Genomic DNA, 17,433 nt, shown 5'->3' with positions numbered 1-17,433 from the left:
CATCTTTATCATGCTCGAAGACTGGGAGAATACAGTAGTGAGGAACCAGCAACATTTCATTCCAAACATTTTCTTGGTGGACAGAAAACAGGTGATACAATGTAGAAGAAGAGACAGAACAAGGTAGATTAACAACAGAGAGAAAGACTGAAAGAGGTGGACTGTAAACGATGTCCATCTCTCTTTTAGAGATGAGAGAGGGAGGCGGTTAAAATCTGAGAAAAGAAAGATGGGGCATAACATTCATCAACAATTCAGGAAACTAAGTAATGATGACACAGAAGACTAGGGTCAGATGGAATACGGTGAAGACAAATAAGAAAGAAAAACAGGGAGTGAAGGAATGTCAATACCAAGAAAGCAAGAGATAATATGATAAGCAAAGATATGATAAGAAAATACATAAAAGGATGTTGTATTCAATGGAGCTAGCCTACAGTCTACGATATTCTCTTGGATTTTCCCCACTTACAGAAAGGATCTTTAAAGCATATGCTTCAAAACACACAGGCCATACAGAGCAGTTACTTTTCAGTAGCAGTACTTCTATCATACCGCTATTTTGCAAACTGCTGAATAAGTTAATTACCATCAATAACGACCCATTCTGATGAATAATGTCACAGGAAATTTATAAAATGAACGTGAAAATATAACGCAACAACAAACATTGGCAGAAAGCGCTACACAGATGTATGTAATAAAAGAAAACTGGAGGCCCAAATCCAATACTGACCGGAATAAGGGGAAGAGTTTACTTTCGGACGCAATGAAATGAGTAACTTGAATGGGTTGCAGTTAAAAGCTAACTCATGTTTTGCAAAGATGTAGGTATTTACAACTCTAGGCACACAGGCTCACTGTCACGTACTTCATGTTTCCAAATAGATTGTAACCTTTGGCCAGTCAATCATTATTTGTTGTTTTGTACTAAAGCATTGTGTGATTCTGTACATAAGAGGCTGTCTGTGCAGCAGCAAATTGGGACTGGCTGCCTGCTTGTGTGAGGAGGGTCAATCTCTCTGTTGCAACAGTAAAAGACTATCTTTACATTGCCAAAGAGGAGTCTGTCTTTCTTTTAATCTTTTAAGTTTTGATTTACCATGCAACAGTTGGAGAGCCAGAATAAGGAAGTTTCATTCTTGTTTTCAACTCTTTGTTTCCCATGCTGCATAGATTATTGTTCATCTTTAACTGGGTAAGCAGACACCATGGTTTGACGTTCTGCCTGTGTACGGGGGTGGGGGGCTGAGAACGATTCCGGGGACTGCTGTCTTTTAAAGGTGAGGGGAAATGTAGACAAAAGTTCCATGCTTTTTTATCTATTATATGACTTATTTTTCTTGGCAATGGAAAACACAGATGTAGACATATAGGGTTATAAGAGATATAAGGGTACTGCATGCAAGATTGTGCATGTGTTGCACAATATCAGGAACAGCACCCTCATAACTGGTTCACGTGTTCCTAGCAAATAGCTAGAAGTTGTCAATGTGGGTAATTCAAAATTCAGAGGGAGAAGAATATATATATTTTTTTGACAGAGGGATAGCTGAAAAGCTGATATTGTTAAACTTTACCTCCAGATAAGACCTAAATATTCAAATTACTGTCCTGGAGCTAATAGCTCGAAGTCATTCTGTGGTCTGAGAGAGGCACTGTTGAAAAGGTTATCTTCTCTGAGTGCGGAGACCAGTTGCATTTACCGTTTAGAGAAGAATATTGGCGATTAATTGAGTGCTGCATAACCGGTTAACTTGTTATTCCTAACGATGAGTTAGAAGAATTCAATTAAGATAATTCAAAATTAGGGGTTGCCAACGTATGTCTAATGATTTGCCATAGAGGAACAGCGTGAAGGGTGATATTGTTAAAACAGTACCCCTAAGTACAATCTTGACACTCAAATTACTACCCTGGATCTAACATCCAGAAGTCATTCTATGGTCTGAGAGATGCATAGTTTGAAAAGTTTATCCTGGCAGAGAGAAGTGACTAGGGGTTGCCAGTTGTATTTACCGCTTAGATTTAGAAACAATAGGGATTCATACTTAGGAAATAGTTGATGTGTTCATATTTTTTATGCTGATGGTGAGTGCGTGCGTATGAATGAAGTGACCACTGTGTCATGTTGATGTGTACAGTATAACTGACAAAGAAACAAACTGCTAAATTTTCCTGCTTTTAAAAATATTTGTGTATGTTTTAAAAGAGGAGTAAAATTTGATTAGATGGATAGAAAGATTACATTTAGACACATTGGGAAGACGAGTAATTACGGAGAATCCTTTAGCACATATGCAGATAGTTTTCCCCAATAACTAGAGACAATTACAACAATATTGTTTAAAATGGTTTAAAACCACTCAAAAACATTATCATCCCTGGCCAAAAGACGGGACATTCAATGATAAAACAATTTAGCATATTGTTCCATATCTTAGGAGTGAATATGAAGGAACCAAGATACAAAAAAAGAGAAACTATTCTAGCTTTGAGGCAAGTATTATGTGAAAAAATCTAAGGACCCCTTAAAAATGTATTCCCCCAGTAGCTCATCTGTTTCCCCACCACCATACGATTCTATGTGTACCTCTCCCAAGGTATCCAGTATTTACCCACTGGTGCAGCTACTAGAAGCCGCAGTGGTATTTGAAAACACCAAAATTGAGACCCCTTCACTATCCCCCAAAGCTACCCTTAATGTTGCTCCACAAATGCCAAAGATAAAATATGTGAGAGCACCTATGCAGCAAACAAAGATAAAAAAAAAATCTCAGTTTTCAGGACAATCAGAAGCACAGTTCACCCTACATTTAGACCCAACCTCTCGAGAGGAGTATAGACACGAAGAACAAAGTCCAAGGGAACACGATTCATCAGCAACATCACATTTGTTGCAGAGGAGAGACACAACAGGAAGGGTAGTTGGGGAACAAATGTCTACCTCCCAGAAAAAAAATGCAGACGACATTAGATAGAGTCACAGTGTGGATAGAACTGCTAGTATGGCACGATAGCCAACGTCCCAAGAAAATGATAGGACTAAAAGTAGTCTACCAGCTGGGCAGAAGGGGAATGTAACATTTTCAACAGAAAGTGTTCAAGAGTGGTTACTGCAAAGTGAGAGTAGGGGAGATGCGAGGGAAGTGAGGAGAGAAGGATATCACAACAACTTTTTAGAACAGATTCAGGGAGATTTTGGGGAGGTAACAAATATGATGGAGTCTATTCATAAGTGTGCGGGTAGCATGGGTGAGCTGCTTTGACCCTCAAAAGATAGGCTCTCTATCTATGATATTGGTATTCAAGAAAGGCCTCTTATTCAACTGGATCATACAAAAGGGGATTATCTTTTTGTGTTGAAATTAGAGTGGAAGAACAGGAAAAGTTTTCCAGAGTTAGGAAAGCTTGAGCAACAGAATTTGAGAAATTGCACTTCCAGGGAGCACATGGTCAACTAGACCCAGGCATGGGATCTTGAGAAGCTATGAAAAGACTGGCACTACAGGATAGATAAGTGCAGCAAATGACTGCTCTGTCAACTTTGCGCAGCACAGATGTCACCCCTAGTGAGATAGTTGCAAAAGGAGAAAATAGCTGTTTCAGTGTTGTGTGGTACATAGAGAATTTAGTGGTTTGGAATAAAGGACTAGCTTCACAGATGAGTCCATGGCCACAAGAAGGATCCTCCGATCCACTTGATATGGAGAATGAAGAAGATTGCATTCTTTATTAGGAGGGAGATCCTGACTGGGATTATCCCTACATGCAGAAGTGTTTGTGTGTATGGCAGAAAGTACTAGACAGGATAATCCCCATTGATCTACAACTCCCTTACATAAGATGCCCCTGATACGCAAGGGACCTGGGGCACCTCATTATGTTCCATGGCGACAAATGGATAAGCAAAATCTTAGAAAATGTTTCTGCTGCTAATAGAGGGAGCAGGGAAGTGGATTAGAGCTTTTGAAAAACAAACTGCAGGTATTACCTTAGCAGTAGGGGTATAACAATTCTGCTTAGTTCTCCTATAGGAGATGAAAGAGACATTGTTTTTCGAAAGGCTGGAGTGAGATATGTTACCCTAACTTAAACTAGATATGATGGGTCTCAATTTAATTTAGTAAGGACAGTGATTTGGGATCAGTTGAGGAAGATGTATTCTGATAGGCCAGATATTGGACCTCTTATGACTTAGTTGATGCAGCCAAACGAGGATCACGCTCAGTTCCTTAAAAGGATGAAAAAGAAATGGATCCAAGAAGTAGGCCGGGTACGGGAGGTAACAGGAGAAAACACTGTATTATTTCATAATATGGTGAAAAAATTGTTAACCCTTTGATGTACAGGATAGCCTAAATAAAATAGTGGCATTAGAAGCCAAGCAATGGGCAGAGATACAAGAACATGAAATTATTTTTTGTAAGAAGAAACCAGAAAGAGAGAAGAAGAAACAGGAAGTGATAGACAAAGCAGAAGCTAAACGAGTACAGCAGAAGTTGGCAAAGAAAGGAGCAGTAGAAGGAATTGTAGTGGCAGCCGCCATTCAGATGACTGCAATGTCTGTGGGAACGGTCCCAGGAACCACTCAACAACAAAACCCATAGCAACAAGGCAATGTAAGGATACAGAAAAATAGTAGAGGAGTCCGAGGAGGAATAGGAAGAGGTAGGATGGGTCCTCAAAGATTGGATCAGGTATGCCATTATTTTCACAGGTATGGACATTTTATTAGAAACTGTAGAACTAAGAGATGGGATGAACAAAATGAAAGGGTAGGAGTTTATAAATCAGCCAGGGAACACAGCGGTACAGTCACAACCATATCCACAAATCATATATGTAACTCGGGTGCTATCGTAAAGTATGCAAGCACCAGTAATGCCACAAGCACAACAGGTGCTGTCTCAGCAAAATAATCAAACGCCCCCAATGGTGATTCCATCTCAAAGTGGGCAGGGAGGTGTAGTTATGGGAGGAGGGAATCCTTTTTAGATGAATTCTGTGGAGTGATATGCACAATGAAGGTGCCCATAAAGCAGAATTGTCAGAGACATACAGGCCAGATGAGAAACCCACTATGATGGTGGCTAGAAGGTATGAGTCCCTCAGATTCAGAAGCAACTAGATCCTGTATTAAGGAGGGGGGGCTTTTGATTTCTAACAGATCAATGGACAAATAGGGATTCTCTGGGGAAGTAATGAGGGTTCCTTTTACTAACCCAATGGAGATGGAAGAAGGAGGGAGGCACATTGATGCCTTTTTAATATGTTCTCCAGTGCCCCAGCTAACGTATTAGGAAGAGACCTTATGGCCAAATTAAATATGACTATTCATTTTGAATCTGATAGTACCATGATTTGTTTAACCCCTGGAGTTTCACCTTCAGGGATGATGGCAGTAAGAGTAGATTCCTCCATTAGAGATCAAATCAGAGCATGGCCTGTTGATATGGAGGCAGTTGCAACAGCAGTGTGTACAATTATCGCAGAGACACCAGAGCTATGGGGAAGGGAGGTTCAGTTACCTAAAGAATTTCTTTTTTCGGCGGCAAGGGCAAGACTCTTCAATGCCTGATACTAAATTAATTTTGCAAAAGGAGGCCTTAGAGGTAACACCAATCTATGGCGCTCTGATAGTCCGTGACTATAATCATGTCTTTTCGCCATGTATTATTTTCACAAAACCCAGAAAAATGGTCAGAGAAATATCAGTTGACCAACTGTTTTGTGATGACAATACTAAGAAAACAGCTCTAGTTTTTCAGAATGACATACCATGAGGACATAGTTGGAAGTAACAACACCCACACCAGGTAGCACTTTCAATTCTGTTAAGGAAGCCGATCTGTCCAAAGTACCAGCCATTTTATCGACTAAGGGACCTCATCACGTAGGCCATATTCGTACTGCTGCACCATTCTGAATGATATCAAACAAAGGTGCTATCCTACCTATAGTAAGATACAATCCTCTATCTAGGGAAGCAGGCAAGAGCATTGCCCCTACTATACAGGCCTTGTTAGAACAAGGAGTAATTTACCCTGAAGTGTCTCCTTAAAACACTCAGATTTTCCCAGTGAAGAAGTCTAAGGGCAATACTTGGTGTATGGTTCAAGACCTGCACCACCTGTACGATGTATTGGTACGTGAATTTTTAAGTCTTCCTGATCCAGCTATCATTCTGACAAATGAATAACCCTTGAAAGAGCAGCATCCATTTGTCAGATGACTGAGCCAGAAACTGTTAAAGGATTGCAGAAGTTTCCTGGTCTCTGTAACTATGTGCGACCATGGGTTTTTGATTATAGTAATTTAATTGCACCTTTGTTAGCTTCTATCAACAGGCCAATAACAGAAATGAGAAGATAACATGGACTTGATATGAGGACTTGGGATGAAGGAGACTTTTAAGAAATTAAAGACCGAAATAACAAATGCTCCGGTCTTGGGGACCCCTGATTATAGCAAGGAATTTTATTTACTTTGCCACTGTAATGGTCAGGTGATGACAGCAGTCCTTATGCAGAAATATCCTTTGGGACCTAAGCCCACTGCATATTTCAGTGGAGTGCTAGATCCAGTGATGAAAGGAGATCATCCCTGCCAACAAGCTCTAGCTACTGCAGCTTTTGCAGTACAGAAGAGCATCCCCATTGTTATGGGGGCACCTTTGATGCTCTAAGCAGAACATACAGCATTTGCTGTTGTTCAGAAGGCTAAGACTACTCTGACTACAAAGAGTGTGTCGGGATATGAGGTGATACTGTCACTACCATCTTTGAAGGTTGTGAAGTGTCACACGGTGAACCCTGCAACATTCTTTGCCCATCCAGTATTAGATTCTGAGGATGATGTGCATGAATGTGCAACTTACGTTCCCAATGAGTCTGGTCAAGCAAAAGAGGATCTTATACCGTATAGCATTGCCTATTTTGTTGATGACTCTGCTATCATTTATCAAGATACAAGAATTAGATACACAGGTGCAGCAGTAGTCACAGCACAACAGCATGACTCTTCTGCTACACTCCATATAGTAGCCCAGTTAACATTACCAGCACATTATTCTACACAAGCTGCACAATTAGTAGCAATAAAAGCAGCTCTTAAGCAAGAAGGAGGAGAAGTTATTATAATTTATTTAGGTTCAGTTTATGTGACAACTACTGTACTTTCCAGTACCATGAGATGGAGCAGGAGAGGTTTTTGCAAGTCAGCTTCAGCTTCAGGCCAGAAGTCCTTTTATGAATAGAAACCTCCTAGAGGCTAACACAGGTAGTGGCGGTTGTGAAGTGCGCAGCACATACCAGTGGACATGATTTTGTTTTTTCGGGGAAATGTACTAGCAGCTTTTTCAGCTAAAGATGCAGTTAGACACACACCCACGCTTGTGCCTGCTGCAACACAGCATATCCTTGTCCTGGTAGCTTAGACTCCCTCACTGCCCAAGTCTGAATCTAATTCCATCACAGACAATGATAAGCCACATTCTGCTGAAACACTGTTTACATTTGGGCAAACTGCAGGAAGCTGCTCCTCAACATGAAAAACTGTTATTGAAGGATAGAGGATGTACTCAGTCAGGGAATCACCTAATATATAGACAACTGTCTACAGGTAAACCAGTGACGCCACAGTTGTTAGTTATGATAGCTCTTGATCATTTGCATTTACCAACTCATGCTTCAAGAAATCACTGCACAACATACTTACCATGTACCTTCATACCTACATTGTCTGCCAGCAATTTTCTTCTAATCTTACATCGAAAGTGATAAATTCCACCATTCAATGACCACAATATCCTTTTAAAGCTCTTCATGTGGACTTTGTGGACTGATCGGCACAGTAACTACAGGTATGTTATAGCTGTGGTCTGCCCTTTTTATAGCTGGATTGAAGCAGGACCGTGCATTCATTGTTATGCTAAATCAGCAGCTAAATTCCAATTTGTGAAGCAATTCCACGATGGGGAATTTCAGAGGGAATAAGATCTGACAATGGCACCCAGTTTGTCAATGCATTACTTATGTATATCACAACACAGTTAGGGATAAAGCATAAGCTAACCTCTGTGTGCCACCCTCAAAGTAATGGTATTGTTGAGCACCTAAATGGTCTTTTGAAGAGTACGTTATGTGTCGCAGTGCACAAGAAATGGCTGTATGGCCAACCATTTGCACTCTTTTCCTAAGGAATACACCTAGTGATCATTTGATGCCCCATCAGATAGTGACAGGGAGATTCATGAAGACGTAAGTCCCTGCCACCAGAAGTGTACAGTGAGAAAGCTCTGCTGAAATTCTAAATGACGAAATGCATGTGTATCTTTCTGAATTAATGAAAATTGCAAAGTTCATTTCTAAATAGGTAACTAAGGAAAAGTAGTACGCACTCCAACACTGAGGTCGACCTCCCAGTTATGCAAATAGGAGACAACGTTTTTGTGAGAAATTTTCCTCACAAATGGAGAACCAAGCTTCGATGAACCATACACTGTGACCCCTTTCGCCCTCCAGGGGGATGGCTGAAAACCCTGGATTCACAGCACCCAGGTTTGTTCAAGTCCAGCATCTTGTTCAGACGTATGAATAATGTAAATGGAACAAGAGGGGGGAAGAAGACTGTCATCCTAAAAATACCCACTCCACCTCTGCTTTTGGACATTTTTTTTTTTTTTAAAGGAAAGAACAAATGATATGCATTTCTGTTTTTTTGTTTCTCTTTTGTCTCTCAATTGTATCCTTTCTACTTTTCTACACCAATGGGTTCTTTAGTTATAATATTTTATATGTACGAAGGAGACTTTCTTAACATAATAATGTGACGCATAATGCCTATGACGCATAATGCCTATCACTTGTTAGATAATATGTGGTATTGGCATATGTTAGACATAGGTTTGGAAAATACTAAAGAGTCTTGTTTTGTGTGCTTCCTAATTCCTCATGCTAATGGATCAGACAGACTATATTGAACAAGGAAAGTGCCCCCAAGTGCAGCCTTATGTTTATTACATATTTACTTTTGTAGGATTAAGGCTCAAATGCAGTTGACAAGCTAAATTAGCATGTTTCTTAGTTAACGTTCCGAAATATGATTCTTTAGCAGAAGTGTTGTACATTCTAACAGACAGACCGGACTCCAAAGAAGAGATATCGCACAGGAAGAAGTTAGGTCGTCCTAATACTGCAGATTAGATTCAGATGGTCCTAGATCTAGGTTTTCTAGGAGTAACACATCCGCCCACTGAGTGCAACAGTTACTTACTAAATCCTTTGCCCCCAGATTGTGTCCGTAGGCCAGGATTGAGAGTCACCGGATAAGTCTTTGCTCATGATCAATGGCATTCTGACACTGAATTCTCTTGTAGGGTTATATCTTTATGGAAAGGTATTGATGTTAGTCAGGATGTGATTGGGAAAAGTACACATTTGGGATGAAAACATTTCACGTTACACTTGGACAGCTAGCACAGTAAGCCCTCAGACTGTCATGAGACTAACTTCTGTTTCTTTATGTTTCAAAAGAAATGGCACTCTTACTGTGGGCCAAAATATTGGTTTGAAAACTACAATAGATAACGCAGACATGCAGAGGGGCACCTCTAGCCTTATGGACTTTTATTGGAAGTGTAGAGAACTACTGTATGACTAGTTGCCACCAAAGTAGGGTGGAATCTGCTCCATTGTGACTTTGCATCCTCCGGTTTTGATAATTCCTTGAATTAATCTGAATTTGCATGAACACCCCATGAGCTGTCCAACGACCTCACTGCATCATCATCGAAGGAAAAGAACTGCAGAATATTATGCATTTTGCTATTTGATCAGGCCAAAGCAACAGCTTGTGGTTGCAGATAACTTGATGGGAACTTCTTAAGACTATCAACGCTACAAAGGATGGGTTCAACGCGCTTAAGGAAGAGCTACATGAAATGAGAAAGATGGTAATGCAGCACTGGTATGTATTTGACCTTATGACCACCATGCAAGGAGGAGTCTGTAAGAAAATTGGAACAGCATTTTGTACTTTCATTCCAGCAAGTGATGCAGATAATGGAACTCTATCAGCACCAGACAGACACTGCATAATTTACAAAAGAAAATGGTAGATGAAGGAGGTGCCCCAGAAAATTGGTTTAGTGGGTTGTTAACATTACTGCCATCCTGGATGTAGGGAGTCTTAGAAGCTTTGATTCAATCTATTGTAGCCTTATTGGTAAAGTTCTGTGTCATACAGTTGACTTTAGCATTTTGTAAAAGAGTAGGTGTTAAGGTGGGAGGGATGTTTCCAGGTAGGACGCCAACATGTGTAGTAGATTCTCAGGGTAATGTGCATCACTCAGAGTCAAATGAAGACCAAGGCTTAAATTCAATAGTTGAAATATCAAATAGAGGGGGGGAATGTTACAGGAAATGTATAAAATGAACGTGAAAATATAATGCAACAACAGACATTGGCAGAAAGTGCCACGCAGATGTATGCAACAAAAAAACACTGCAGGCCCAAATCCAATACTGATGGAATGCAGAACAAATCAAACATCCACCCCCAGTCACAGATCTGGGTTTAATCCATTAGTTTTTTTGCTTGCAATGCCATTCCTGTTTGGACCCAGCAATATGCAAATCAGTCTTGACCTTGTTCCCCATGGGAACAGTCCAGCCTGAACATGGAAATTCCAAAACTGTCAAGGAAACTGTTTGATTGGGGTCAAATGACCCACAGAACATGATGTGGTCTCATTTTCTTTTAAATGTTCCAAGACCGAAGCAGCTTTTTCACCGAACAGGTGTGATCCATTAAAACACATACCCATGACAGAGACCTGGACGTTTCCAGTGAATCATTTGAATGCATCCACGCATGGCTGGGAAGCACCACACTAGTGCCAACCACTCTTCTCAATCAGTAGTATTAAGGCCAGCACAAATCAATCATTTGGCTGCATTTTGACCATGCTGAATGGTTTGAGACTGTGAGGCCCTAAGATATACTGCAAACAGAGGCAGGATCTCACTAGCCATGGCCTATAGATTGTGCAAATATATGCCTAACAACCAAATTCCATTTAATGACCTCAATGCAAAAGAAGCAGTCTCATCCAGAGGAGGGCCAAATAGCGATTTCAAATAGTATCAGGGGAAGTAGCAAGCCCACTGGCGTGCTTTAACTCTACGTAAAAATTGTCTTCAAAATGAGGGTGTAAATCATGCACCCTTAACTCTGGGGGGTGGCAGCAAGCTTTGGTTAGAATTATAGTGAACAAGACAACGAGCCTCTGATGGTGGTCTGCTGTAGTTGTGCCATAGAATTAGAATCAGGCTGTAGGGTGATTGGTTACAATTTAGTGATTTTACAGCATCACATTAGTTGAGATCATTGTTAAGTCAGTTGAGGGTTAGACATTTGAGCCAGCTCTGGATCCTCCTATGGCGCTTGTGGCACTGGTACCAACGTTGAAGCAAAGGGACCGAAGTAGGTGGTGGAGCCAGAATGGAAGTCTGCATCAGTGCTGGATTGTGGCTTGTGACAGGTACAAGGGGGTCGGATGGCACAGAGAATTGATTTTCTGGTGGTAAACTGACAGAGAGCCCCTCTGGATCTTTGGAGCTGGAAGGTGCACGAGAGAGAGCTAAAAGTGTGCTGGATACTTGCAACATGGCCTATACAGATACAACAAAACAGTATTGGTCCTGTTCATTTGCTTCTTCTAGTGTTATCAGTTGGATTTTCTGTCGACATTGTAAGATTTTTTTCAATGCTTTGTGACTATTAAGACTGGAATAGGACACCAAAAACTCATATCCAGTGTGGATGGTCAATCACATTTTACGGCTTGCTCTGGGCTATCTTGATATTGGGTTGGGTGTGGTGTCTGACCATTCTCTGTTGTGTATCCTCTAGGCAGCAACGGTACTGTCCAAAGTAGTGCCCAATTTTGTACATTTTCACATTTCTAGAGTGTATTTTCTGAGTCCAACCATACAAGTCATCAGATGTGCAGTCAGCACAATCTACCGCTATTAAATGTTGGGACCTCAACTTTGACTTACCATAGGACTTTGACCTCGAAGTAGACCTCTCACTGGAATGATCTTGTAAGTGGGTCTGCATCCTTGACTGAAAGTGGTATTGCGTGAGGCTTACAACGTCTTTTGTTCAGTGATGAACAGCTTTTCTTTTCTACTAGGAGCTCAGCTGAATGATGGTGTCTGGAAGGTTTGTGGAACTTTATGCAGTTGTTGAGGTATGTGGGGCTATTATTGCATAAGGATGTGTGTGTGTTCATAAGAGTTTTGAGGAGTGCTGCTTGTGAACTGGGAGTCAGTGAAGCTCTCTGAGGTGTGGGGTGATGTTAGTGCAGAGTGCGAGGTGGAGGGTAAGCCTGGCCACAGATTTGCATGGTATGTAGCCTTCTGGTCAGTTCAGAGTTCCCAGCACAGAGTGTGCTGTTGTGGTCCAGCCTGCCTGTGATGAGGGTTTGGAGGATGGTTCTCTGAGTGTTGGTGGGGGAGCGATTATAAGGTCTTCTTGTGCATCTTGAGTGTGTAGAAGCAGGAGTCAGAGATTGCATTCACATGGCTGGTCCTGGTGAGTAGGATGTCAATTACTATTCTGAGGTTCTTTGAGTCATTTGTCGTGAAGGGTGTGGGTCAGAGTTCAGCAGGCCACCAGATGGAGTTCCAGAGCAAGATGTCTTTGCCGTAAATGGCTATTTCTGCCATGTCTGTGTTGAGGTTGAGGCAGTTGATTTTCATCCATCTGGCCAATTGAGTCATGCTTGAGGAATAATTGGTGAAGGTGTTTGGTGTCTTGCTGGACAGGCAAGATTGAGCAAGGTGTCGTCAGCACAAGATATGATGTTGATTCAGTGGGCGCAGATGATACAGCAAGTGGGGTTATGTAGGCATTGAACAGATTTTCATTTAAAAACAGGATCTCACAGTAAGGCTATAGAGTGTGAAAAACAGTATCCATATGGACATGGGGTGGTCAAGACCAGTAAATTAATGACACAAGGCAATGAAAAGATATAGGGGAGTAGAGAACCACGTAAGCAGCTTGTGTCAATATCTGGCTGCAAATGGCCCGCATAGATTGGCTCAGTGGGTATTGGTATCAGAAGTGAGAATATATGTTGCAATGCTTCTAGCATCTCATATCTGCCCTCCACTCAACCACAGTAAATACCTGTTCATGTGTGAACAGGTAAATAATTCCTTACCTGGAAGAGGTGCTTACCAATTCGCTTAGTGTCGCCAAAGTCCTCCTCTGGCTCCTTGTACGGCTTAAGATCGTCCCCTTCGTAGCCCACATTTATCCATTTGTCTTTCATTATTTGCTGTTAAGGAAAAGAAAAATACATAAAACAAAAATGGGTAAATATAAGCAGTTTCTGAGTGTTCTTGGTGATTCACAGAGAAGAAGGCTTACAAGGGGTAGGGCATGGAGGTAAAGGTTGGGGCACATTAAACAACGGTGCACAGAGGATGCAATAAGAGCCAGCAAAAATAGGAAATGAAAGGACACACAGGACAGATGTGCTTGAAGATAGAAGACATAATGGACTGAGAACTGAAAAGGCAAGGGGCACTGCATTGTCCCTATAGGTGTTCCAGGACGAAGCCCTTAGGTTTCACATCTTTGTAGAATCTTCAACATTTGTCATAGGCTTATATAATTTCCTTCAAGGATCTGGATTGCCTTTACCCACCACTGCCATGCACAAACCTAGTATGCTCCTCTGCAGGGCTGACTCCTCTCTGGCCTTTCTGGCTGTGTTTCCTGAGAACCTCTTCAAAACCTGCTGAGGCATGTTCTGCATCAGAGCAATTTCTTTTTTTGTTTTTCAGGGGCAAAGCCATTTGCTATGCTGGATCTTAGAGTGTTGAGGGCTACTCAACCTGGTGCCTAGAACTTTAATTTAAGGAGGCCATCCTTTCTGCCTCATATCAACAGACTCTGGTTTGTACCTCAAGTCCAATTACTTTGAAATGGCTGTGATGCCTAGTCACGGATATTATACAAACCTTCGATTTATGGTCGTTTGAGTGAAGGTGTCTGAGTGATTTTCAGCCTTATTGAAGGTTACTTGTACCTATGGGACAATCTATCTTTGGCTCAGCTAAAGACCAAAATGCTGATCACCAATGTGTAGAGTTGTTTAAGTATAGATGGCATACATTCCTGTGAACCTGATGGAGTAGGGAGGAAAACATACAATAGTATGACACCAGGCTTTTTCAACCAAACCAATGGAAAAGCATTATGACACACCGTATGTGAATCTAGAATTGATTCATGTGGCCCACATTAGCTTTCGGGGAAGTAGCTACCAAATGGATGGGGTGCCAGTGTCATCCCCTCCACCAGCCCAGCCAAACCAAGCTCACCAGCTGTATATTTAACATGAACTGTTGACAAAAAAACACAATGGCAGCTTTCGGGCCATGCCATAACACCAAAGTGGACCTGACCTTTCCAAAGACAAACCCAGAAAATCTAATGCTAGCTGCTTTCTTCCTGAGCACCAGTGATACAACTGTTTTATATACATTTTTTAATCTAATGTAACAGATATGCCTCATCTGTGAAATGAAATTTAGTTATATCAATACGTATTTTACTGTAGATCTTTTATGATTATTCTTAGTAGTCAAAGAAATATTGATTTATTCATTGACAATGGATAGTTATGCATTTTACTGTCTAGTAACACCACTGTGTACATTGATGTCCCGGACAGCAGAAAAACGCCACAGGCTGAGATGAGGCACCTTAAATAGGGTGGGCCTTCCAATGCCATATACACCTGATCAATCAGGCATAGCAATAAATTAATAGAGGATGCATGCATTAAATCCATCAATCGTTTTCCTGCCATTATGACTAGGCCCAATGAACTACGTCAGGATAAAATCATCACTCATATCAGTCATGCATGACAACAAAATGCTTCCCACACAGGTCACACTTCAATTCAACACCCTTCCAACCCAGCACCTCGCCCAAGAAGTATAGCGCTACCTATGCACTACAAACATTTAAATTACATTACACCAGTGACAACTCAGCAGTGGGGGTTTTCTCAACAGTACCTCGACCTTTAGGAAAGCCAACCTCTCACGACCCCTGAATTAGGCACTCTTATGCCAAAGGTTGTTAGGGAGGACACCCGTCCCATTACCCACCACCTCTACATAAGGCCCAAAGGGTTAGCAGAGCTTCAGTGTAAGAGATGTACGTGTATGTTGCAACGGAATGTCTCCGATAACAAACTGAGGGATCTGTATCCCTGTCTGGGATACCAAGTTGTCAGATTATAACAATTTTCTGCTAGGAAATTCCAGTTGATAAAAACCGCGTTGTGGGTCAGGCCACAAGTCAAGCCCAGCCATTAGCAAACCACATGCTATGGCACTGAGAGCATGCAATTCTCATTTCTGCCTGCTCTGTTCCTCTGTAGCCACCTTCCTTCGTTGCCACAGACCACATCGCATCTATCACTTGCTCAGAATAGGTGGTAAATGGAAACATTAATGTACATGGGAAAGAGATCAGTATGTGCTATTTGACATGGTAAATACCCCATCAGTGTGATAATTCCCCATTCTGTGAGTATTAACTCTGAACAGGCAGATATAGTTGTGGGGAACCGCTTAGAATCGTTCGTTCCAATCACCCAGTATATATGCATCTGAATCAGCCCAACATGTTATGACCCAAGTGTGATGAGATTCTGACAGGGCACTGATCTGAAATACAGACTGTAACAAAGTCGACTTTGTAATGTTCCTTGCGTTTTGTCTTAAGTACATTAAAAGCAGGTCAAATTATTGTGCACCAACAGATTACACTTGATCCCAGTCTTCTAATTCAGGAAAAATACAAGTTTAAGAACATGTCACATACTTTCTATTCAAATTATTGTATATTACCACTGGGCTGCAAATGAACTTAACACTGAACCTACAGATCTGAATTCAACCGCCTCACATTTCTACATCAACTGAGGATTTAAGGAAATGGATCCACCCACAACTCCTCCCCCGCCCCAAAATCCAACCCTCACAGAGAACGAGTGCTACACACTGTTCTTGTCTGTGGCATTCCCCGAGTCTTGGGTCCTGCAGCCATGGTGTTGCTCTGTAATTAGCGTCAGGAGCTTATTATACTAATTGCAGTTCTATAAAAGACTTTGCAAAGTCAACTCAGCAGGGTATAATCAGAAATATTATTGTAATTACACAATTCGTCCTCTAAAAAAGCGAGGAAAGCGGAGAAGAGGCAAAAGAGAAAGGGAAGTGGCAAGCAAACAGAACAAAAGGTAAAACACAAGAAAATGATTAAATATAAATACAAAACTGATAAAAATAAAAAGTAGACAACAAAAGATTAACAAGAGTTCTGGAAAGAATGGAAGATACAAAGAAACAAACTCCAAAGAGTAATAAAAAGAAATCATATATAGTGAATTGTGAACTATAAAGCATAGGGAAAAAGAGGGAAAGGGTTCAAATTAGGCACATAAAGCAGAGTGGGAGGTAACCTGATAGTACAATGCTGAAGTCACTCACCTCCAGGGTGCATCGTTTAGTAGGATTGAGGACTAGGAACCGCCTCAGGATGTTCTCGCAGTCTGTAGACATATAGAATGGAACACGGTATTTCCCTCGCAGGACTCTTTCGCGCAGCTCCTGGAAAGAGAAAAGGTATGGAAAATAAAAGAGAGGGCTAAAGAGAGTAAGTAATTTCTGGAAACACACCACTTGCACAAACAGATTTTTTTCTAATGAGGCCTAATGTTTAGGAAACACTTGTGCTGTTTTTGTCTCGCTTCTTTTACAGCTGTGCCACCATCATAATGCTAGACTAGAAATCCAAGTGTATATACTCCCCTTCCAAGAACTACAGGGGGTTTCACCCACCACAGAAGAAAATGTCTAGTACAGGGACAATCTTCCTGCCATGTAGAAGATGACATCTAGGATTGCATATGACCTCACGTCACCTGGAAGCAAAGCTACCAGTCATGAGATTTAATTTGACAATTTATTGTTTTCAGATGTGGTGCCCTGTTGGTCGAATTTAACTGAACAAAGAATATAACTCTCAGCATACGCTGATTCGTTGAATGAAAATAACGGGCTGGGTACAAGGCATTCCACTGACATGAAGTCATCAGAGTACATCAATCACACACCCCTCTGAATGCATCATATAGGCCCTCATTTCAAGCCGCCCACCAAGTTGAAACCGCCGGGCGACAGCCAATGCGGCCGCACTCCAGCGGGGCCTATTTGGAGATCCCCGCTGGGCTGGTGGGGGGGAAACCTGGTTTCTGCCCGCCGGCCCATCGGGGATCTCGCCCGCAACACGGGAGCCGGCTCTAAATGGAGCCGGCGGTGTTGTGGCTGTGCG

General features: G+C 41.5%; 1 protein-coding gene across 2 annotated transcripts in view; it reads right to left on the bottom strand.

Annotated features, from left to right (window-relative positions):
• The window catches only part of MARK4 (microtubule affinity regulating kinase 4), a 691,585-nt gene that overhangs the window by 212,195 nt on the left and 461,957 nt on the right, over window positions 1-17,433 (bottom strand). For both annotated transcript variants that reach the window (XM_069207758.1, XM_069207757.1), the window contains exons 9-10: window positions 16,590-16,709; window positions 13,255-13,354 (exon numbers count right to left, since the gene is read on the bottom strand). In XM_069207758.1, coding sequence (XP_069063859.1) covers window positions 13,255-13,354; window positions 16,590-16,709 — 220 coding nt within the window. The remainder of the gene's footprint in view (window positions 1-13,254; window positions 13,355-16,589; window positions 16,710-17,433) is intronic.

Source organism: Pleurodeles waltl, chromosome 9 (genome assembly GCF_031143425.1).
Source record: "Pleurodeles waltl isolate 20211129_DDA chromosome 9, aPleWal1.hap1.20221129, whole genome shotgun sequence".
Lineage (NCBI taxonomy): Eukaryota > Metazoa > Chordata > Amphibia > Caudata > Salamandridae > Pleurodeles > Pleurodeles waltl.
The sequence above is the reverse complement of the archived record's forward strand: the minus strand, read 5'-3'. Positions and strand labels throughout refer to the sequence as shown.